At 39.1% G+C, this 25,296-nt stretch overlaps 1 protein-coding gene across 2 annotated transcripts in view; it reads right to left on the bottom strand.

The window, feature by feature from the left end:
* UGGT2 (UDP-glucose glycoprotein glucosyltransferase 2) overlaps positions 1-25,296 on the bottom strand; it is a 280,647-nt gene that overhangs the window by 36,418 nt on the left and 218,933 nt on the right. For both annotated transcript variants that reach the window (XM_050947053.1, XM_050947062.1), the window contains 7 exons: positions 20,891-20,975; positions 18,531-18,619; positions 9,861-9,953; positions 6,050-6,134; positions 5,159-5,341; positions 3,566-3,726; positions 371-485 (listed from right to left, as the gene is read on the bottom strand). In XM_050947053.1, the coding sequence (XP_050803010.1) occupies positions 371-485; positions 3,566-3,726; positions 5,159-5,341; positions 6,050-6,134; positions 9,861-9,953; positions 18,531-18,619; positions 20,891-20,975 (811 nt within the window). The remainder of the gene's footprint in view (positions 1-370; positions 486-3,565; positions 3,727-5,158; positions 5,342-6,049; positions 6,135-9,860; positions 9,954-18,530; positions 18,620-20,890; positions 20,976-25,296) is intronic.

Below are 25,296 nucleotides of genomic sequence, written 5' to 3'. Positions count from 1 at the left end.
CATACACTGCGAAAGAGAAGATTTACACACATTAGATAGTAGGAGAGCTATAACCTGACATTCCATTTTCCTAAAAATGTGCATAATGTACATAATTTATTTGATAATAAATATAATAAAAATATCTACCCCTGGAAATTCTAGCTCTACTTTAGTAACCAGATCACAACTTTAAAAATGTTGTAATGTGATAGCAACACAGAAGCGCATTTGCAAAACCTTCTATGGAGAGCTCCTCCTATCATAGTAAGAAAGTAATTAAGTCTACACGCAAACCACAAATAGTGAAAACTGAGAAAAACAGGAAGAATATTTTAAAGAAAAGAAAAAATGTCATTTATCTTTAGGCAGACATTAAACTCTTGCATACCTGATCTAAGTTTGATAGACTGTTTGGATCTTGACTGAGAGCCTGGTATTGGCCCCGAAGTTTGTCTCCTGCAGCAATCTTTCTGAACTTCTTAAGATCCACAACATATAAGGCACTACAAAAACAAAAATTCATTAAGTTTTGCATAATTTGACATACCTATTAGAAACTGGAAAAAACTTGATAACAAGGAGGCAAATACTGTGCCTTCATTAAAGGAATGTTATTTTAAGTAACTAGCTGAAGCCCCAACACAAGAAGTGAACTCAGCATGTGCTAATCAATCTACCACATGGATTTAGGGTGGATAAAAAGAAATCAATTAAAAAAAATTAATCAGATTTTTTCATGTGTTATTTAAATTATAAGTTTTTCTTAAAAATAAACCTGTTTAAAATGAAATCTGAATTTAATACAAAAATGTTAAGCCTAAAATTATTATAATCTCTTAACATTTAAATAAAAATAAACATGCTGAATCCATAAGCCTCTATCAAAAACTTTGAGTTAAAGGCTGTTTTTCTATATAGACAGAGAATCAGGGGGAAAACTAACTTTTGAGGTTAAGCTTTATAAATGTCACAATAAGTCATGTACCATATTGACGGCTTGATCCTGTGGAGGACCCAAGGGCTGTGCTACTGGGTGCAAGAGACTAGCGAAGGCATCATAGATGTTGGGACCCAGACTCTGACACCAGGAGACGCCATCAGGTATCTCATCCGGATCATTCAATAAGTCCATCTGTGTGCGCTCATTCTCCTATTTTACAGCTTCTCCCTACTTGAACTCTGGCTCAGTTCTCAAATTATGAATATCTATGCCTTCACCCATCATGGAAACTTACTCTCCGGTTCATGGAAAAATACTGATCTGCCCAGTAACTATCAGCCCTTACTTCTGGATGGTTGTCAGCACTTCAGGTAAATGACCCTTCTCTGTGTCCTTGCATGTGTATGCAGACAGAGAGGCAAACAGAAACCCATTAATTTCTCAATTGCTTTCCTTTCTATCTCTAAACAAATAAAATATTGAAGTCTAAAAGATATGTAGATTATACAAGCAGAATTTTTAGACTGTTGTGAGTTCGTTTTCTGTAGGGGTGAGAGTTATGTAAACAAGGCAGAGGGAGCAGAGTGTGCAATCAGAAAGAAGCAACACGGGTGTCAAAGCAGGACACTTTGTGAAGAAGGGACAAAATTCTTCACAATGCAGCCCTAGACATGGTTCACTCATTATGACTAGGCTACTTTTCCACCTGGCAGAAGAGAGTGTGCTAGAAGGTTACTGGATACAATATATGAGAAGGAAATTGAACAATGTGCTGAAAAATTGGAGGGAAATTTGTTAATCTGAATCTTGATGGGTGGAGCAATGTACACAATGATCCAGTAATATGTGCTTGTGTGACAAGAGAATATGGAGTTGTCAATCTTGCAAAAACAACTGATACACCAGAATATTTAAAAGTAGCAGCAATGGAAGTAGAAGTAAAAGCTATAACAAACTGTGAACAAAAATTCAAGTGTGTAGCTTTGTCATAGGCAGCGTTGCAAAAGTAGCACAGATAGGAAGAAATTTAGAGGAAGATAATAAAAGAACCTGAAACTTATAACATATAGGTGCAGTAGTCATTTGATGAATCTTTTTAGCTTAATATATAAGTACAACTCCAGGAATAAAGGAAAATGCTGCTGAAATTGCAAAATACTTCTGTAACAACCACTTTGCTTTGGCTTCACTGAAAAGAGCAGGAGCACCCAAACTAATTCTCTGCCAAGATATACAGTGGAACTCGGTGGTTGACTGTTTTGAGCTATTTATTAAGAACTGAGCTATTTTGATGATAATTTGTGAAAAAAATTGTGACAAAATAAATGGAAGTATCACAGACTAAGTAGTCAACAGCAGACTAAAGAGAAACATAGAAGATATGCTGAATAAACTGAAACCTATTTCCATAGCCGAGTCAAACTGCAGAAAGATGGCTTCTATTGCTGATGCTGTTGAAATTTGGAAAGATCTTCAGGAGACACTGAAGAAATAAATAACAACAAAGTTAAATTACAGGCAGTAAAAAAAAAAAAAAAAAAAAAAAAAAAAAGGATGGAACAAGCACTTACTCCACCTCATTTGCTTGCCAATATTCTCAACCCAAAGTACCAGGATCAATGTCTAACTGCTGAAAAAAGAAGATGCTTCTATGATATGGGCATCACCCATCAATCATGCCAAAAGTAATAAAATTATATGGCTGGAGTGATGCATTTAAGTAATACATGTCTCCTGATTGATGTTTTAAAGAAAGTCACTGAACTGGTGAAGTCACTAGCTAAGCACCTGAAACCAGAGTTTGTTGAAGTGCTAAACCAGCTTTTGACAGTAGCAGCCTATTCTGCAGGCACAAAATATATTGTCTTCATTTGGACGAATTCATTCAAAGCTGAGAAATCAATTGGGATTTGAAAAAGCAGGAAAACTGGTCTCTGTCTTCCAGTCTACAAACAAAAATGAGGAGGGAGGGGATGAGAGCCACTAGTCTGAAAAGTCTGAATGACAGACTAAGTAACTTAGGATACTGTTGTCTCATTTTCAAGAGATTCAAGCAAGAAGGAACTTAAGCTCAACTCACTTTCAGTTAGGGATTGTTGAAATTTTTCCCAGGATAACCTGAAAAAATCAGTTTAATTTACTGACTACAGTGAATCCCTCTGTTTAATAAATTATTTAGTTGTATATATGTAACAAGCTTTGTATATCATTCACCGTTTTCTAACATACTAAAAATGTACAGTTAATAAGAATCTAAAAGTATTAAGCTATATAATTGCTTAAATAAATGCATATCATCCTACGTGGCAAAAGATGTACCAATGTAGTGTAAAGGTTCTATTTAGATGTAAATCAAAATGTTTTAATGGTTATATCGACCAATGACAATGCACCTTTCTTTAGAAAATAACTGCAGTACAAATGGAAAAGTTCATTAAAATTGATTATTTTAATCAAAATTTTCCACTTAAGTGATTTAAATCATGATTTAAATCAATCCACGTTGCATCGATTTTATGCTTTATTTCCGTCTCTCTCAGGATATCTAAGACTATTTGATTGTTATTGAATGCGTTACTGACAAAAGACCAAAATTTTAAACATTTCTACAAATAGTCCAAAAATATAAATTAATGTTCCAACCTTATGTGGTATTTCCTTCTTCCAAGATGTGATGCCCAATACCCTGATTTCCAGAAACGGTACCCATCCATTTCTGTGCGACTGTCACAAAAGGGGACATATCCATAGGGAGCTCCATTTAGATCTATATCTCTAAGTTCTTTGAGGTCACTTCTCACAATCTAAACAAGAGAAAAACAAAAAACACTTCTTTTTAGTAGTTTAATGTTGTTTTGCCCCCTTTATATAGATATATTCCAAGTGACAACTGTACTACACAGATTTTTGACAGAAATGAGTCTAGTCTGTTAGACTAATAGTCTGTTACAACATGTTTATCTAGTTACTGCTTGGGCAAAATGCATACTTTTTTTTATTATTGTGGTAGGGTTAGCCTCTGCAGCACATCTCTTTGGCCTGCTTCCCAGTTGGGTCTGATAACTGACCCCAACCACCTGATCCCCACTCAATCAGGACCAGCTGGAGGGAGCTGGGGGAGATGAGCGGTCATAGGCGAGGCTGAACACAACCCTTCTTAAAGGGCTAGCCAGCCTGGGACAGGTTATTATGTACAGCTTCAGTTGATCATATTTAGGCTTGGAAGGATTAGATTTTTATTGGTAAATGTCAGTAAACATCAATTTCACCATACACACACAAATGAATGAAAAGATATTTTCATCAATAATAATTGAAACTTACAGATAGGAAAAATAAGAAAGATGCTACTTGAGAACTTAAGAGTTTGATTTAAAGATATTTACTTTATATATTTTGACCTGTGATATTGACAATGTGTTTAATAGTTGTAAAAAATTTAACTTTTTGAATCTGTGTCTATTGTCATTAAATAATTGTCTGACACACCTACTAATTTCCTGCAACTTCAAAACTTTAAATCAACAAAAATTAAAAAATGCTTAAACCCCATAATTTTGCACAAATAGGCAAAAAGGCTTTAAAACAAAAATATATAGATGCCAAAATTATAAAAATTGAATTCTGCCAAGCCTCATATTTAATAACTATAAGAAATAATAAGTAAAAAGCATCATCTTTGATTTAGAGACCAACATTTTTGGATGCCCAAGCTGACACCTTAAAGAGGCATGATTTCCAAAAAGTGACAAGCACCTCCCTTCTGAAAATCAGGACTGTTAGGTATGTCAGTTTGGCCACCCAAAAATTGTGGCACCCAAATCATTAGTCACCTTTGAAAATCTAGGCCATATAATAGCCTTACCTTTCAGAAAGGTTCTGAAGATGCTTTACAAACAGTATCTATTCAGCACCAAAACACTTACAAAAAGTATCCTGGGATTTTTAATGACCACGTGATCAAAACTTCAGCATCACATCCATTTGAGACAGCACAATGGCTCCAAGTATATGGTGTGAAGGTATTACTTCATTAATGAGTACAAAGGGCTGCATACTGAATTTTGGACACCACATCATGCAGCACCTTCAGTAATGCTTAGTGATGGCCAATCCAGTTATTGAGACCTGATGAGATCAATATCTGAGACAGGATATCTACAGGGATGGTAAGGGTTGACATGAACCAATGCAAAACCCTGCTTTCAGATGTATTTTTCTAAAATTGTTTCCTACCTGGTCGGCATCAACAAATATTATTTTGTACACAGCCAGTGGAAAAAGAACATCCAGAAAAAGAATTTTGTAACCCCAGATAATTCTTTGCTTTTCAGTCTGTTGATGAAGCCAGCGGGGCCACTTATACTGTACTAGTTCATACTGGAATCCATATTCTTTGGCCATGTGAGGAATAATCTCCTAGAAATGGAATAAGAAAAAAACATAACTTTATACAGTGCAATATGCACAGAGGTTAACTGACTTGTGCTAGGTCACACGGCAAAGCTGGCATTGTTGATACCCAAGCCCATAACTCCAAACTCCCATTTCTATAAGTTAACCAACAGACAATGCTCTCAATTATAACCATTCTTGTTGTCCCTATCCTATCTATAGTCTCCCCCTCCCCCGCATCACATCCCTTTTTTTTAATGCCCCCAACTGATTTTTTTTTTATCTTTTAGGGTCAGGACATACTGATCAAAACCATAATTATGCACAAAATTGTTTTATAAATGGAGTCTGATGCAAAATGAAACTAACTACAACAACAGTTGGTGCACTTAACATGCTTCAGCTGCTCTGACAATTTCCATAATTCTAGTGGTATTCCCAACTACATGTATTTTTCTCAAAATGATATAATCTGACAGAATACAAGAAACTTTTAAAATGTACCCATTCTACCTTGGTTTCAGAAGGAAAAGAAGATCTTATATAATGGCTGCTTAAGAACTTTGATATTAATGTCTCCATAATGTAATGATTTTAATTAATTTAGTGATTTTAAAATCCATTCTAATTATAAAAAATATGATATTCAGTAAAAAGCGACAATGCATTGCTATTCATTTTACTACTCTTATTAACAATGCAAGCACAATGAAAAATGAACATTACACTTACCTTAAATGTAGGAGAAAGATAATTTTTCAGAAACCAAAATTTAACAGGTGTCTTGGTATGTCGCAGAACGGAAAGCATCATAATTCTGTGGAAAGAAAAGTCTACAATAAACAAATTAATATATTCATGAAATCACGTTTCAACCATAACATCAAAAGGAATTTTATAGTTTTAAGACCCATTATATATTAGAAATAAAAACTTGTAGCAAACCTGATTCTATTTATGATTCTTGCTAACACAGTTTAAGCAAGGTTTGACATTCATGATCATAAACTGCATTCTGACATAGATTTTTCTAGACTGCTTTTAGACAGCGAAGTCTACACTACACTGGCCAAACTATATTTAAACCACATTAGAAGGAACAGTGTTTAAATAAACATGGGTCTACTAACAGGTTCTATCGTAAGGTACATACATATGTGACTGAAATGGAGCTGCTCTGTAATAATTCATAAATACTGTATGTTAACTGGGTTATTGGGATGTTTACTGTATGACTGTATTGGTTTAGTTTAATAGGGACTGTAAGAAAAAACAAGCAGGAAGGAGACAAAATGGCTCAAGATAAGCCACTCTTCAGCAAACATTGACAGTGTACAGGACAATGCCAGGTCAGAAAAAGGCCCACCAAGGCAGAAAATCAGAAAAATGGTGGCAGGTTTAAAAGTAACACTCTCAAGGGAGACAGAAGAGTTGCTTGGGGAAACAAGACCGAGATACATGACAGTCTGCCAGAGGAGTCTGAAGAAGCTGATCCTGCCTAAGTTACTATTAGAGGATGGTATGCCTCTCGGTAAGAAAGACATGGGTATAAACAGTTTTCTCTAAATGCTTTGTCCCTCCTGCAAAATAAATAATTTTATTTTAAGAAAGCTATTTTGAATCATTGTCGTTCACTGGTTACAGATTTCGGGAGGGAAGAACTGGAGGTGTCCAAGCTCAGTCAGACCTGCTAGGTAAGAACAGTTGATTCACAAGGTACTACATCCTTGGGACTAGTCTAGGGGCTTGTGCACACCACTTACGTCAGTATAATTTATGTTGCTCCGGGATGTGAATAAGCCACCCTCCTGAATGACGTAAGTTACACCAACCTAACTGCAGATATGGATAAAGCTATGTCGGCAGGACAGCTTCTCTCGCTGACATAGCTACTGCCTCTTGCAGAGTTGGTTTTATTATGCTGACTGGAGAGCTCTCTACAGTGGGCATGAGCATTTTCACCATCAGACACACTACAGCGGTGCAGCTGCATTGGTGGAGCTGTACTGCTGTATCGCTTCTAGTGTCAACTAGCCCTAAGAGTGGGAGAATTACAGAATTCCATTCTGTGGGGATGCACTCAGAGAGAGGATAGAGGGACAGCTATCCCTGTAACAGCATAAACAATGACAATAAGGGAGAATGGAGAGAGGTAAATAGTGGTGTCCCCCAGAGATCTGTACTGGGCCCAGCCCTATTTAACATATTTATTAATGATCTGGAAAAAGGAGTAAACAGTGAGGTGGCAAAATTTGCAGATGATACAAAACTACTCAAGATAGTTAAGTCCCAGGCAGACTGTAACAAGCTGCAAAAGGACCTCACAAAACTGGATGACTGGGCAACAAAATGGCAGATGAAATTTAACATTGATAAACAAATTAATGCACATTGGAAAACATAATCCTAAGTATACACATACAATGATGGGGTCTAAATTAGCTGTTACCACTCAAGAAAGAGATCTTGGAGTCACTGTGGATAGTTCTCTGAGATCATCCACTCAATGTGCAGTTGCAGTCAGAAAAGCAACCAGAATGTTGGGAATCATCAAGAAAGGGATATATAAGAAGACAGAAAATATCATATTGCCTCTATATAAATCCATGGTATGCCCATACCTTGAATACTGCATGCAGATGTGGTCTTCCCATCTCAAAATTTTAAGATATATTGGAATTGGAAATGGTTCAGAAAAGGGCGACAAAAATGATTAGGAGTATAGAATGGCTTCCATATGAGGAGAGATTAATAAGACTGGGACTTTTCAGCTTGGAAAAGAGGCGACTTAGGGGGGAATATGATAGAGGTCTATAAAACCTTGAGTGGTATAGAGAAGTAAATAAGGAAGTGTTATTTACTCCTCATAATACAAGAACAAGGGGACACCAAATGAAATTAAGTAGCAGCAGGTTTAAAACAAACGCAAGAAAGTATTTTTTCACGCAACGCACTGTCAACGTCTGGAACTCCTTGCCTGAGGGTGTTGTGAAGGCCAATTCTACAATGGGGTTCAAAAGGGAGCTAGATAGATACATGGAAGATAGGTCTATCAATGGCTATTAGCCAGGATGGACAGGAATGATGTCTCTAGCCTCTGTTTGCCAGAAGCTGGGATTGGGAGACAGGGCATGGGTAATTTGATGATAACCTGTCTGTTCATTCCCTTTGGGGCACCTGCCATTGGCCACTGTCAGAGGACAGGATACTGGGCTTGATGGACCTTTGGTCTGACCCAGTATGGCTGTTCTTATGTTAATCTCAGTCAATTGTTTCAAAAAATCTGTGAACAAAAGCAGACTAAGCAGTCTGACACAATACACTATAATGATTCCCTTAAAACAATTACGATTTATCAGATCATTAACCTGTGGATACAGTAGTATTAGTATTATATAGGGAATGGGACATCACATTATAGTATGTGGATTTGGGGCCAAATTCAGCCATTATCTAAACAGATGTGACTCCAATGAAGTTGTGGAGTTACTTTGCATTGTGGAAGCAGAGAAAGAAGAGAGGGTTTAAATGTAGCCATTTAACAGCAGAGACAAAGCAACTGTCCTGCTAAGTTTTAGCCTAGTAGAAGCAGTACCCACGTCAGAAGTGAGTGGAAAACAGCAGAATAGTCAGAGTGACCTACCCTTGAGATAGCGATGTTTTGAGATGAGAAAGTGAGAAAATACTGGAATAGATAGCAAATAATCTAAATAAAATGTAGATGTTTTTAATTAATGCACATCACAAAGAAGTATAAATGTTTGTGTGATTTTGTTTGTACTTTGGAGAAACTGCGCAGAGATGCTCTCTGCCAGTTGTATTCTTCCCCTGCAATTGCCTGAATAAAGCTGTCTCTGATTTTGTTGCTTCCAACCTGAGAATGGAGTTTTGTTTCTTCCACAGCATATACTAAGGCTGATTTTGGCCTTTTGGTGTTTATCACATACATCGGGGTAGGCAACCTATGGCATGGGTGCCGAAGGCAGCATGCAAGTTGATTTTTAGTGGCACTCACACTGCCCAGGTCCTGGCCACCAGTCCGAGGGGGCTCTGCATTTTAATTTAATTTTAAATGAAGCTTCTTAAACATTTTAAAAGCCTTATTTACTTTACATACAGCAATAGTTTAATTATATATTATAGACTTACAGAAAGAGACCTTCTAAAAACATTAAAATGTATTACCGGCACGCGAAACCTTAAATTAGAATGAATAAATGAAGATTTGGCACACCACTTCTGAAAGGTTGCCGACCCCTGACATACATTGATGCACGGTATTAAAAAAGGATTTTCTTTAAAAGAGAAATATATAATATTCTTGAACACACAGACATTCGATCAATTAGATCTCTAGTATAATTCAATAGTTGAACCAAAAATAAATTTGATCCTTCCTGTGTACATTTTTTCTATGCCATGTTGTTATTCCTATTGTTTTCTTAAAAAGAACAGCCATACTTCCTAAAAACTGTTTAAATTTTTGATGAACTTTTAGAGTATTCCCATTAAATTCCTAAGTTTTCCTTTTTGCTTAAGTTACCTTAAAAAGCGTTCATATAAATGGCCTGAAGCAACCGAAAAAATATTTAGAACATTTTTCTTCTCCTTTTCTTCTGTTTGAAGATCTGAAAAACTTAAAAATAAATATCTGTTATAGGCTCTGTAACTAGGGAGAAGGACAAAGACTATAAGCCACCCAAAGAACTATATTAATATTGACAGAATTGTAAGTAATGGTTTCTATACAAGCTCAACTCTGCCCCTATCTTTTGCATATGTATTACAATACAGTCTTTAAAATTACATGACCACATTCTATTTTTCCAAAAGTCCAAGTGAATTTTCTATTCACTGCAGAGTGAATGAGACAGAGTGAGTGCGATTGAGTAATATTTGTTTTTATCATTGTTCAGTGAGTGGACCACAGCCTCATTCACTAACCATTATTCAACCGGTCTCCTGGAAGCTCAAATGTGCTCTTCGTTAAACCTTTTAAAATTTGTATATGTTGTCAAATTACAAGTGAAAATTGCAAACAGAACATTGCCAAGGATAAGATACAAATCTACAGGACCCCCATCTTATTTTCTATACTACTCTATCCACCATGCACCATATACTTGAAGACAGGAGTGGGGATGTCCTGTAGAAAGTATAGGCTATGATTATATAATTAGTATTATAAGAAATGCTAACAAAAGTGTAAAATTAAGGTTCAAAGATTCACAGAGTTTAAGACTAGAAGGGACCGACAAATTGAGTTTGACCTTCTACATATTACAGGCAGTTACATTTCACTCAGTAGCCCACATAATAAGTGTAATATGTCTGACTAAAACATATCTTCCAGAAAGGCATCTAGTTTTGATTTGAAGACATCAAGAGATGGAGAATCCACCACTTCCCTTCCTAGTTTGCTCCAGGGGTTAATCACTCTAAAATTTCAAATATGAATTTGTCTGTCTTCAGCTTCCAGCCATTGGTTCTTGTTATACCTTTCTTCATCAGATTAAAGAGCTCTTTAGTACCTAGTATTTTCTCTGTATGAAAATACTTATATGCAATAATCAAATCATCTTTCAGTCTTCTTTTTGATAAGATACGCAGGTTGAACTCTAAATCTCTCATTAAAAGGCATTTTCTCCAGCATTTGAATCATTTTTTTGGCTCTTTTCTGCACTGTCTCCAATTTGTGCAGTCTAGATGAAAATATCTAAATAGAACTAAAAAGGGAAAAGAACAGTTATGGAAAACATTATGTAAAATTTAGATCCAAAATGAGCTTTCATCTAAGGAATATGGGAGGGGAAATACCCATGAAAATTTCCCTCTCAGATTTCTGCTGGGAGGAACTTAACCCAATTAACACAACAAAAGGACTCCTCAGTTCCAGTTCCCAGCTCCACCCCAGGCTGGAGCAGCTGACAGTAGCTATTACATGGAAATTCCTTCTGAGTCCCCGTGGTGTTATATGAATCAAATATGACCACATAAATAATTGTTGCAACCACTGTTATATATTTGCAACAAATCTTATATTAAGTATGTCATGTAAGGTGTCAATGGAAAAATTATGATTGAATATCCTATTTGTATGCATGTATCATTTTTGTGTCGGAAGTTGTGAATATTGACTATATATCTGTGTTTGCTCTTGGGTAACACCCACAAGGTAGTTTACATCTGATCTAGCCAGCACATTGTGAATGGACTATTCAAGCTGATGGCCCACTAATGAACATAATGTGTCCTGGAAGAAGCTTATCCCCACCTGATGGACATTCCTGTGGATGTTTTAGGCAGAATAATGGGTTCTGGCCCCAGCTATGACACACTGAAGCATGCAAGGGCATGTGACAAGCTCATGTGACACTGGACTCCACCTTGTGCCTGTACTTTTCCACAAACCGTGCTGGGGGCTTTTCTTGGAACAATGAGTTTCCCTCCACATGGTAGAAGCTATAAAAAGCCCTCGAAACATCTCCAATTTGCCTCTTTCCTGCTCTGATCCCTGGGCTATGGACTTTAACTAACAGGAGCATTACAACCAGTGCATTGAGGATCTTCCAATCTTTTGGATGTTACCAGAGAGATTATATATCAGCAGTTTATGTCATCACTGCTTCAAACCTGATATAAGAACTCTGCAACTGTTGTACATACTTGATTCCTTTGACCATTTTAACTCTCTCCTCTTTCTTTTCTCTTATAAATAAATCTTTAGATATTAGATACTAAAAGATCGGCAAAAGCATGATTATTGGGTAAGATCTGAGTTATATATAGATCTAGGTATGTGGCTGGTAATTTGGAATGAGAAGAACCCTTTGGTTGATGAAACTGGTTTTAAATAGCCATTCATCATTAAGTCTAGCATGCCACACGTCTCTCCCATTTATCATGTCCTTTCTTCCCTCTTGGCTTTGCCCCCGCCCCCGCTTAAGAGTTAGGTGAGGATTACCTCATTGTAGTCCCAAACTGACCAAGGGAAGGGGGGTGAGTCCAACAGATCCTTTGTTGCTGCCTAGGTCAGTGTCCTTTGCTCCTGTGAGGCTGGGCTAGATTTGTCCCATACATGCCCTGTTGAGGTGTGAACTGACCCTCTTCCCCTGGAGAGTTTTGCCTGGGCCTCCGCTCCTGGAGAGTTTTTGCCTGGGCTTGTTTTAAGCCATGAGGACACATTTTCAGCCTCATAACTATATACATAAAATTTCAACCTATACTGTTACTATAATAACAATGCTCAGTGCATCATGAGCCTTCCGAAGACACCCAACATGACAAACTTTGCATTGGATATCACACAATCATATTATAAGGATCAACATGGAGGTGCAGGGTGTTCCCCTGAGGTACAGAGTGTCACAGTGTCCCTATGAGTTCTCCACTTGAAGTGACCCCGAAGCAATAGCAAAAAGAGGAGCAGCTTTGGAGCTGAATCCAATAAAGAATGACTGTCAAGGCAACAGCAGCTTTTGATTTAGAGGCACATACCAGAATGCAGTGTTTGAAAAAAATGCATTGATATTCAGGTTGCCGCTTTGCAAATTTCAGCAGTTGGCACATTTTTTTTAATAGTGCCATGGAGTTAGTTTGGGATCCTGTAGAATGAGCTGTTCAAGGGGGCTGAACATTAGCAGCCTGGTAACAAGCCAGAAATCCACTTTGAAAGTCTTTGTGTAGAGATCATGGATCCTTTAGATCTGGTCACAACTGAGATAAACAGTCCCAAAGACTTTCTAAACAGTCCAAATAGAAGGCTAATGCCCTTCTAATATTGGTGTCACATTGGGAAAAAAAGCACAGGAAGGTGGATAACATGGTTAATGTGGAAATCAGAGAATATTTTAGGTACAAACTTGGGACATGGGAATAATGATACCTTATTCTTTAAGAGAACTGCAAATGAGTGAGGGGAAATCACCCATTAACGATCCTAGTTTCTTGACTACAAAAGCAGAAAAGCTGGCCACTGAGAATGCCGTTTTCATAGATAAGTGCAGCAGAGAAGACTTAGCTAGTGGCTCAACGTAGGATGAACAAAGACTGAGAATCCCAGCACAGGGGAATGAAAGGCTGTAATAGCTGTCATATTAAACCTCTGTCTGAACTCATGGAAAGATCTGACTTCTTTAAATCCAACAAGCAATCAAGAACAGCAAAGAGGGAAGAGTACACCAATTGTAAGATCTCTTCCAGCTTTGAAGATAAGTATTTCAAATAGACATTTTTCTGTGGTTTAGTAGGACCTCTTGTATCTCTGTCACACAGGAAACCTCTACGCCTGAAAATCATTGAAAACCCAAGCTCTGTCTTGGAGGATGGCCAAGTCCAGATAGCGTTCAACTGGAATCCTGAGACAGTGGGTGGGAAATGGTCAATGCCGCAACACTGCAAATGAAGTGAGGTAAATCAGGTAAAGGTACCAGACTTGCCTTGGACAAGTTGATGCAACTCTAGAATGACTCTAGCTTTGACTTATTTCGTTCAACATCCATTAGAATTAACAGTATCAGAGAATGTGCACAGAGGAAGTCCCTCGTCCAAGAATGAGAAAGGTGTCTTCCAAGGACTGACGATCCAGATGCACCATCAACCTGAAATTCTTGCACTGTTTGTTGGCAGTAGTTGAAAAGAGGTCCATTTTCGGAAACCCAGAAAGCCAGGAAAATCTGTTTGAGAATCCAAGGGTCCAGTTCCCATTTGTAATCCTGGGAGAAATGTTTGGTCAGATCACCTCCCATGGTGTTTTGCATGCCTGAGAGGTTAAGAGGCTGAAATGAGAATGTGATTGGCTATACATCACTTCCACAGTTTTATTGTTTCAGCACAGAGATAGAGGAAACTTGCTTCTCCATGATGATTTATGTAGAACATGCACGCTATATTATCTGGCATAACTTTGCTCAGTTAAGGGAAGAAAGTGGATACAGGTGTTCCTTACTGCTCATAATTCTAGGAGGCTGATGTACCTCTTAGCCTTCTGCTAGGCTGCAGCCTGGGGCTTTCCAGGCAGGAGCTCCCCAGCTCCTCTGCCTTTCCCCAGCCCTGCTTCACCGTAGGTACCTTATTTGGTTCCCTGCAGCCAGGCCCTTCTCTCTCTGAACACAGAGAGAGACTGTCTGGGCTCCTGGCTTCTCTGCCCTTATATAAGGGCCTGTGGCTGAGTTTGGGGCATGGCCCCAGCTGCTGCCACTTCCCCAATCAGCCCAGCCTAAAAGGCTGCTTTCTCCAGCCCCCAGCCCTTATCCAGGGCTGTTTTAACCCCTTCCGGGCCGGAGCAGAGACTCACTCTGCTACAATCTTGAATATCTGATTTCACTAATATGTTTTGAAATATGAGATCTAAAACTGATCTTCATCCACCATTCTTTTTTGGAACCAGAAAATACTTGGAATAAAATCCTTTCCCATCTGTGCTGAACTGGAACTACAGCCTCTATGCTTAGAAGAGAGGTAGTCTCCTGTTTCAGCAACTGTTTGTGAGAAGAGTCCCTGAGGAGGGATGGGGAGGAGTGGAATGAGGTGAAATGGATGGAGTAGCTTGATATTATAATCTTCAAAACCCATTTTTCAGTTGTACTTTATTCCCATGCAGCTCAAAAATGGAAGAGACTGTCTCCAGAGGGAGGGAAGTGAGTAGTGGTACAGCTGAAGATTCCAAAGGCGGGGATGTTCTGGACCTTTGACCACACCATCAGAATTGACATTTAGATGAGTAGGGGGGCTGGGTGATAGCAATGGTTGCAGTAGCAGGCCTTTTCTTTTGATATCTAGGTCTCTTACGTGGTTCGGCCAGTCTATGAATGTCGGAGAACTGGAACAGATGGGATCTCTGTGTTGGGATCTACTAATTTTTTTATTTGCAGGTGTACATATACTGACAGACCTGAGTGTGGCCTTCAAATCCTTTACAGTGTGCATGGATTACTCAGTGGACTCATTTAAAAGTTTCAGTCTGTCAAAAGAAGGTCTTCTCTGATATTTTGGACCTTTCTAGAAAATCTCAACTGCTTCAGCCAAGATGTTCGATTCAGGACAACAGCAGAGATGGAAGGAGCTTCAGTGTCAGCTACCTCTAGAGAGGCTCACAACCGGGTGCCTGCTAAGAGATGACTCAGTTATGAACTCAGCCTGGAACTATTCTTAATGTTCTGGGGGAAGATGATTAATAGAAGTGTTGAGTTTATTGTAGTTGGTGTGCCATCTTTGCCATCAGAGCTGATAATTCACTATTCTAAACTGCAGGGTTACGGAAGAGTAGTTTTTACATCCAGCAAGGCTGAAGGGTTTCTGGTCTTTATCATATGATATGAGTCAGTATGCTGTTAGTATTGCCTACCATGCTTACTAACAGCCTCTACAGCTAAACAGTTGGGAGGAGGATGTGAAAATAAAAACTTATAATTTTTTCTGGAACATAGTATTTTTTATTTGCTTGCATACATTGTAGTTGTATGTGTCAGACTCCAGCCAGTTTTGGCAGGACGCAGTGGAGCCTCATTTACTGGTAAAGCTACACAACCAGAGGGTGTCTGTGGAGGATATCCAAGAACTTAAGTTGAGACACTTGCATCTTCTCCAGTGGGATCTGAAGCGATTCAGCAATCTGTTTCATCAGCTCCTGAAACTGTTTAAAATAATCAGTGTAAGAGGGCAGAGAAGGTATCATAGCTTCATCTGGTAGAGATATTAGTTTGTGGTGTCACCTCCTTGCCCATTTTAGTCTATTGCTCCTAAAAAGACTCCTCTTCTGGTTGGGGCTCTTGAGGAGGGAGAGATGGAGCAGGAGACTGCCTTTCATGCTGATCCACAAGGAATAGCTAGGAGCCCTTGACATTTGCTGATGACAGGCTACCACCAGTAACAATACAGCCATTGTGGGGAACCATAAGGTAGTGGGGGAGGACTCCAGCGCTGCTCATACCAGTGAGAAGGGGCTAAAGATTGTCTGGCCCCGAGGCTTCTTTCTCAGTTAACATGTCCAGAAAGATGTCTCTATGGTGGTATGTAGGGAATCCCTGCACAGAGATCTAGGAATCTGAAGAAGAGTCTTCAGCATAGTCTACAGAAGAAGCAGACACCGAAGGCAAGAACAGTTGTCCATATGGTACTGATGGTATCAGAGAAAGTTACGATCTCGGAAACCCTGCAGATCTCATCATAAACAATTGTTTGATAACCATTAAAAAAAAAAGGAAACTATTGCATCTCAGACACTGACAAGTCCTTGTAGAATTTAAGCTCCTGTGGTACCGGGTAAATCTTCGCCAGGATTGGATGAGGCTCCAGATTAACTGCTGTCGGTACCGAGGATGTTGACAGTAGTATCTTGTGCAGCCAATGGTCATGGTACTGAGGATGATGACCTCAGAAATACTAATGTTGCAGCGTGGGTCTGCAGAGGTGGTAATGAAAGTTACAGATTTTCTAGAATGTTTAGAGTCTCTGCTGGAGCAGTCATGCTTGGAGGGTACCGCAGAAAACTTCAGTACTGAGCTTTGCATGGTATCATGGGTCCTTTGAGGACATCAAGATCTTTGGAGAGCTCCTGGTACCAGAGAGAGCTTCCTGGAACCTGAAGTCGTCAAAACGGTCATTCCTGATGGTGACCAAACCTTTTTTGAATTAGGCTCTCTATAAGGAGATCCAGCACTCCCACCCCATGGGACCTCTACTAGTACCTCTGTGTTCTTACCCCAAAAAGATCTAGGTATGGAGGTTGAAGGGGCACTGTGCTCACTTGGAGGCCAGTGTTCCAGGCCTGTGTCTGTGGGCTGTATCTGGGCCTCGATCTGAGGCTGGTCAGAGGGAACGCTCCATTATGAAGAGCCTAAATTTAATCTCTTGGTGTTTTTCAAAATCTGCTTTTAAAAGCTGAGTAGATCTTGCATGTGGCTGGAATGTGGGTGTTTCCCAGATAGTAGATACACCAAGAATGTCCGTCGCTCACTGGTATAGATTCTCAGCAGGTAAGGCAGCGCTCGAATCATGGGGATTCTGGTATGCCAGGTTGATGACAACCCCCAAGGAAAACCCTTCAGAAAGGGGGGTTGATGGGGAAAGGGAATATAAATCAGAAAACCTTCAATTAACTAAAGGAGTATGATTATCAAAAGAACTAAATAAACTGAACTGGAACTAAGATCTTGAGGCTAAGCTAGAGCAAAGCTGAAATGGGCACACTAGATGCTCTCAGGCTGTCGAGCAGTTGAGAAGAAACCAGGTGAGGTTCACCTGCACATATATCCTTGGTACAGGGCATTAGGCTATCTAGAGCACATGCACGGGGCAAACGGGCACTGCTACTGAAAAATCTCTGATCAAAAGGTACAAGAGGCATATATGCACCTGCAGTGGAGCACTCATAAAGGACATTACTCAAGAAGAATTATGAGTTACTTACATCCTTATTTTTGGACTTTCCTCCATATTTTCCTAATGATTTCCACTTCCAATTTGAGAAAGGCATACATAATATTATCGAAAAATAATACATTCCTCAGAGTAGATTAATACAATTACAACTGTATCTAAAACATCTAAAATGTATTTAAAAATATCTAAAATATATGCTCTAGGAATTATTTGGGGGAAGTTCTATGGCTTGTGTTATACACGAGGTTAGACTAGATGATAACACTGGTCCATTCTGGCCTAAGAATCACTATATAATTGTAAAACAAATCCAAATTAATAAAATTTTAACTTTAATATATACCTGGCAGAAAAAAAAAGTAGAAACACTGTTTTCACAAATTTTGTCTGCTAACAGACATTATTGCCATAGCATAGTCTGCTTTAGGAATTCAATTTGATATGAGTACCATATTAACAGCTGATTTTTAAATTTCTTTTCCCTAGCCCCCTGATTCTCATAATAAGACTGAGTCCATGCCAAAAGGTGATAAAACGCATATTTGTGGAGCAAGCTGGCTGGAGCATCTGGAAAAGGGAATGGAGTGATGCACAAGGAAACAAAATAACTAACAAAATGTTTACCTCATATCACCAAGAATATTTGTTTCTATGCTCATCTCTCTTGTCTATTTGAATTATAAACTCTTTGGGGTACGGCCTGTCTTTTCTTATGTGTTTGTACAGTCCCTGTCACATTTTGGGAGCTACCACACTAAAAATCATAAACTAATAATTATTATCATAATCATTCTGTATTGGCATGATCCAAGTGGAAACAAACATCAGTTACCTTGTAATGGATTCCCAAGCTCTTTTTTTTTCTTCTGTAACCTCAATACTAAGGAGATCTTCATCAATTTTATCAGGCTTTTTTTGTACCTAGTCATTAAAAAAAGTAGCATTCATGTAATTTGGGAAGTTAGCTAGTAAATACAGTAGCTGTAAAATGGACCTGTTAGCCAGATGAACTAGTGTCCTAGTTTTCTAATTCAGCAAGTTAATTCTTTAACTGTTTGAAATTACACTGTAATAACACCATTTCATACTATTCAAATGTAAGTATTTTGTACACAGTGTAGACTTAATCAGTCCTGTCCGCCTGGATCTTGAAAAAAATTTCCATACTAGCATATATTCTACAACGTTATCTATATAGATTTCTCAGATTCAGTCCTCTTCCTTTCTTAGATATAACAACGAGCAGTCCTTGTGGCACCATAGAGACTAACAAATTTATTTGGGCATAAGCTTTCATGGGGTATAACCCACTTCATCAGATGCATCAGTTTCAACGAGAAACTGCAGAACTGGAATTAATTTGCAAACTTGACACCATCAAATTAGGCCTAAATAAAGACTGAGAGTGGCTGGGTCACTACAAAAAATAATTTTCCCTCTGTTGATACTCACACCTTCTTGTCAACTGTTGGGAATGGGCCACATCCACTATGACTGAACTGGTCTTGTTAGCACTACAAATGTTTCTACTAACAGAGACTAACATGGCTACCCCTCCGAAACCTCTCTTAGATACGTGACCCATCCTTTCCATGTACTTTGTAAAATTTGGCTTAAGCACTCTGTGTTTGTATATGTAAAGAGTAACTAATAATACACAAAACTAGTGATTCAGTGAATCACAAGCTACCTCCTTGTCTCCCCCTTGCTTTGGAGAAGGAAAAAACTGTGACAGATTTGTACCTGTCATAGTGTATGCCCCTCAACACACCTTATACTCCCTCTACTCTCTTGTGCCAAAGTCAAAGACTGGCCATGCCATTTAATTGAATTTACTAGATGGCCTCACTCCGAACTTACAGGCATAACATATCTGCAATCCACGTAAGTTTTTCAAACACTAAAAGTGTCTGAATGTATGTAATTCTGTCCAAATTAATTTAGACTTTTTTTGTTATTGTCAAGCTAATGTTATTAGCTTTGTGACAGTACTGAATCAGTAAAAACCTGTGGCTTTTTAGTTTCTTCACAGCACATGTCTCTGAAGATATATCCTAGGTCTGATTTATTATAGCCAAGACTGCAACCTAATTTAAATTAGATACTATCTGCCACGTTTGATACAAGTCTACTTATTTAAATTACTTGGTTACAACAGATAAGGGGACACTAACTTTCCAACCATATCATTTACCCAATTTTGACCCAGGTTGTGTGCAGAGGCATCTGCATGGTGCAGGGTGGGGTCAGTTGCCTCTGTGGCATTTTATCCCATTTCCCTCAGATCCTGGAACCTTACATCCATGGGACTGGGCAGGAGACCCAGAGGAAACATGTATTGTTGCCTCTGCCCTGTAGCTCTGTACCTTTCTCAGACTGAAAGTCCAAAACTGGGACACACTGTATGAAGAAGACTTAAAAGGAGAAACTAAAAAAATAATAATGCCAGAAATGTGGGATTCCTTACTCCTTAACAATAGGTAACTCTTCACACAATCTCACTTTCATTATTCTTTATTTCTGATGTAATTTGCAACTATAGAAGCAAAGGGACACCACATTTTTATGGAATGCAGGTAATTCTGGGACTATCCTTCAAAATGATGGACAGTTGAAAGGCATGCCCATGGGAAATGCAGATAAAATTAAAAGAGCCAGCATCAGAGATGGAAAAATACTGTGGCAACTCCAACAGAGCAAAGATGTTGGAAATGATAAGGGGGTTGGGGAGAAGGGGCGGCAGAGCTGGTGCAGGTGTCTCTGGTTTCCAGCTGACTGTAAGGGATCTGTGGGTTGTAGGAGCTAAGCCCTCTTGTTTCTTTCACCAGGGAGACCAGTCTTGCATCTTCAGAGATGAAAGAATTCATAGGAAATTACATAAGGGAAAACTCAATCTTTCCAGTCAACTACACAGGATTTTTCTGTGTAAGGGACAACTTGGGACTTAGCATTTATTATAAAATTATAATATTCATTCTATTGAAAAAGATTTCTCTTTCATAATGCAATGCAATGCAAAAAACATGCAACGTATTAATTGATGCATGAATTCATGCATCTACGGATTTAGTTATCAAAAATTGAATAGTATAGTCTGACTTTCATCTTGCTGTTAAACATAACCCAAGGCACCTGAGCATTATTAATATGTTTAAAGAAATGATGCATACTCAAAATTATCTGCTTACATACTTTGACTTTGAGAATTCTGCTCCTGAAGTTGTTTAATACCACAACAACATCTTCCAGGTGGACTGGAGAATCTGCTCCTTCATGGCTATGAGGAAAACAACAACAGATATACAAATGTATACACTCCTTAAAATGTTACATATATTGAGTTTTATTTTTATTTTAGAACTGTTTACATTTGCTAAAGCTAAAAATGTCTGTGCACTAGTTTTCTGATGTTGAAACCTTTCTCAATTTTTCTTCTTCACGGAGCTTAACAGGAGTCTCCATTCAGTTATAGTAAAATGAATGATAGGTTCTTTCACAATAATTGTGCATCATCACTGCACAACACAAGAGTGTCCTCATGACGACGTAAGACTTTGCATTTTCAAAAATCAACATTTTCTTTGGAAAGAAGACTGTAAAATGACATATCTTGCCAAACTGAATACCTGAATGTTGAATTTTTATTCCTTTGACTACTATAGAAAAACTCTACAAGTTACACTACTCAAAGATTCTTCAGTCACATGAGGATTTAAAACAAACAAACTCTATTACATAAATGGGGATATTTATTGAGGTTTAAAGGAATTTCCAGTTTTATTAAGTACTAGGATTAAATATATGATGAAAAATATTAAAAACAATTTTTTGTTATGTTCGGGACTAGTATCACTGCTTCTTATTAAATGTTGCTCAACACTTCCCTGTAAAGGGGCGCACAAGAAATGGTTACTCACCTTGTGCAGTAATGGCAGTTCTTCAAGATGTGTCCCTCTATGGGTGCTCCACTATAAGTGCACTTGAGCCCTGTGCACCTTTGATGAGAGATTTTTCATAGTGACATCCATTTGGCCCACACATGCATGTTACTCCACCTTGTGCTCCATGCAGTTACTATATAGCACTGTACAGACTAACCGTCCTCAGTTCCTTCTCTACTGCAAAGTCCCATGACAGGGAACTCTGAAGCAGAGGGGAGGAGGGTGGGTGGTGGAGCACCCACAGGGACACATATCTTGAACTTCAGTTACCGCACAGAGTGAAAAGAACAGGAGTACTTGTGAAAGTATACCTTCAAATCAGCGGCACTGCTACGGGTACCTGCATGGGCCCACCGTATGCCAACATTTTTATGGCTGACTTAGAACAATGCTTCCTCAGCTCTCATACCCTGATGCCCCTACTCTACTTGTACTACACTGATGACGTCTTCATCATCTGGACCCATGGAAAAGAAGCCCTTGAGGAATTCCACCATGATTTCAAAAATTTCCAACCCACCATAAACCTCAGCCTGGACCAGTCCACACAAGAGATCCACTTCCTGGACACTACAGTACTAATAAGCAATGGTCACATAAACACCACCTTATAATGGAAACCTACTGACCACTATACTTACCTACATGCCTCCAGCTTTCATTCAGATCACACCACTCGATCCATTGTCTACAGCCAAGCTCTATGATACAATCACATGTGCTCCAACCCCTCAGACAGAGACAAACATCTACAAGATCTCTATCAAGCATTCTTACAACTACAATACCCACCTGCTGAAGCGAAGAAACAGACTGACAGAGCCAGAAGAGTATCCAGAAATCACCTACTACAGGACAGGCGCAACAAAGAAAGTAACAGAATTCAATTAACCATCACCTTCAGCCCCCAACTAAAACCTCTCCAGCACATCATCAAGGATCTACAACCTATCCTGAAGGACAATCCGTCACTCTCACAGATCTTGGAAGACAGGCCAGTCCTTGCTTACAGACAGCCCCCAAACCTGAAGCAAATACTCACCAGCAACCACACACCACACAGCAAAAACACTAACCCAGGAACCTATCCTTGCAACAAAGCCCGTTGCCAACTCTGTCCACATATCTATTCAGGGGACATCATCATAGGACCTAATCACATCAGCCACACTATCAGAGGCTCGTTCACCTGCACATCTACCAATGTGATATAGCCCATCGTGTCCCAGCAACGCCCCTCTGCCATGTACATTGGCCAAACAAGATAGTTTCTATGTAAAAGAATAAATGGACACAAATCAGATGTCAAGAATTATAACATTAAAAAACCAGTTGGAGAACACTCCCATCTCCCATGTCACTCGATTACAGACCTAAAAGTTGAATTATTACAACAAAAAAACTTCAGAAACAGACTCCAATGAGAGACTGCTGAATTGGAATTAATTTGCAAATTGGACATCATTAAATTAGGCTTGAATAAAGACTGGGAGTGGATGGGTCATTACACAAAGTAAAACTATTTCCCCATGTTTATTTCCCCCCCACAGTTCCTCACACCTTCTTGTCAACTGCTGGAAATGGGCCATTTTGATTATCACTACACAAAGTTTTTCTTCTCTCCTGCTGGTAATAGCTCACCTTAACTGATCACTCTCATTAGAGTGTGTATGGTAACACCCATTGTTTCATGTTCTCTCTCTATATATATATCTATATATCTATATCTTCCTACTGTATTTTCCACTGCATGCATCCAATAGAGTGGGTTTTAGCCCACGAAAGCTTATGCTCAAATAAATTTATCAGTCTCTAAGGTGCCACAAGTACTCCTGTTCTTTTTGCAGATACAGACTAACACAGCTGCTACTCTGAAATCTGCACAGAGTGAGTAACCATTTCTTCTTCGAGTAGCGTTCTTATGTGTGATTACTGAGCAGTTTCCCTTTAAAGAGGAGGGGGCTTTGCAGTCTATTCCAGTATGGAGGAAAGTACCAGCTGAGCCAAACACCGTATTGGAAGCAGAGTCACAGATTATTGCACAGTGTTTGGCGAACGTATGCTTAGAAGCCCAAGTTGCAGCTTTACATATTTCAATGATAGGAACATTTTTAAGAAAGATTGCACAGGTGTAAATAGATTTCACAGAGTATTCTTGTATGTCAGTAGATGCTTCGAGATGACGATACTTGTATCAGTTACTAATACTGTCAGTTATCTACCTACAAAGCCTCTGTTTAGAGATTGCAGGTCCTTTTGTTCTATCTGTGATCAAAACAATCTGGAAGACTTACTGAAAGGTTTAGTCTCATCTAGTTAGAGGCCAGGGCTCCCCTGATATCAAGCATGTTGAACAATGCCTCGCTCTTATCTCAGTGAGGTTTAGGTTGAAAAGTGGGGAGGTGAATGAGCTGATTAATATGGAAATGAGAAACTGCTTTTGGAAAAAAACTCAGGGTGTGGACATCATGTAACCTTGTCTCTGAAAAATACTGTAAATGTGGGATTGACATAAGAAAAGCTATTTCTATCACTTATTGAGCCAATAAGATGGCAACCAAAAATGCCGTTTTCAGAGATAAATGGAGGAGTGAGCAGGCAGCCATAGGTTCAAGCAGTGGTCTTGTAAGGCATGTAAGAATCAAATTGAGGTCCCAAACCAGAGTAGGGCTTTTAACTGGCTGAAAAAGGTTGACCAGGCCTTGGAGGAATCTCATTGTTGTTGGATTGGCAAATATGGAGTAGACCTCTATTGGAGGGTGGAAGGCTGTGATGGCTGCCAGATGAACTCTAATGGAGCTAAGCAATAACCTGAGGTCTGTAGTTCTAGAATGTACTCCAGTATTTCTGGCAGCAATGAGGTGGTTGATGCAATGTGTTTGAGATCACACTAGCAGGCAAATCTTATTTATTTCTGTAAATAAGTGCAGCAGGTAGACTGTTTCCAGCAGTGTGGTAACACCCTTTTTACTTGCTGTGAAAAGGCCATTTGTATGCCTATGAACCATCAAGCAGCCATGTTTTGAATTGAAGAATTCTGAGATTGGGGTAAAGGATCTTCCTGCTCTCCTGAGAGAGGAGTGTGAGGACAGTGACCAGGAAGAACACAGCCAGCTGTATTAAGTAAGGAAACTATGTTTGTCTGGGCCATGTCGGAACAATCAGAGTAACTCTGGCCTTGTCCTGTCTTATTTCGAGTAGGACTTTGGCTATCAGAAGAGTAAGGGGGAATGCATACAGAACACCCGGTGACCACTGGAAGTGAAAGACATCCCCAGGGATTGGTAACCCAGACTTGCTCTGGAGCAAAATTGGGCACATTTCCTGTTTATCACCATAGCAAAGAAGTCTATCTGAGGAGTGCCTCATTGTCAGATTACATGGTGAAGTATGGTGGAATCTATCTCCCACTGATGGTCATGAGAGAAGTGCCAGCTGAGTTTGTTCACAGTCACATTCTGAACTCCTGAAAGGTAAGCTGCGGTGGCAACATGTGATTGTGTACGCTCCAACTCCAAAGATTTATCACCTCGACATAGATGGAGGGGGACTCTTGCTCCCCCTTACCAGTTTCTAGAAGACATGTGTGACATGTTGTCCATCATGACCTTTATGTGTTTCTCTCTGATTAGTGGCAGAAACTGGAGACACGTGTAT

Source organism: Gopherus flavomarginatus, chromosome 1 (genome assembly GCF_025201925.1).
Source record: "Gopherus flavomarginatus isolate rGopFla2 chromosome 1, rGopFla2.mat.asm, whole genome shotgun sequence".
Taxonomy (NCBI): domain Eukaryota; kingdom Metazoa; phylum Chordata; order Testudines; family Testudinidae; genus Gopherus; species Gopherus flavomarginatus.
The sequence above is the reverse complement of the archived record's forward strand: the minus strand, read 5'-3'. Positions and strand labels throughout refer to the sequence as shown.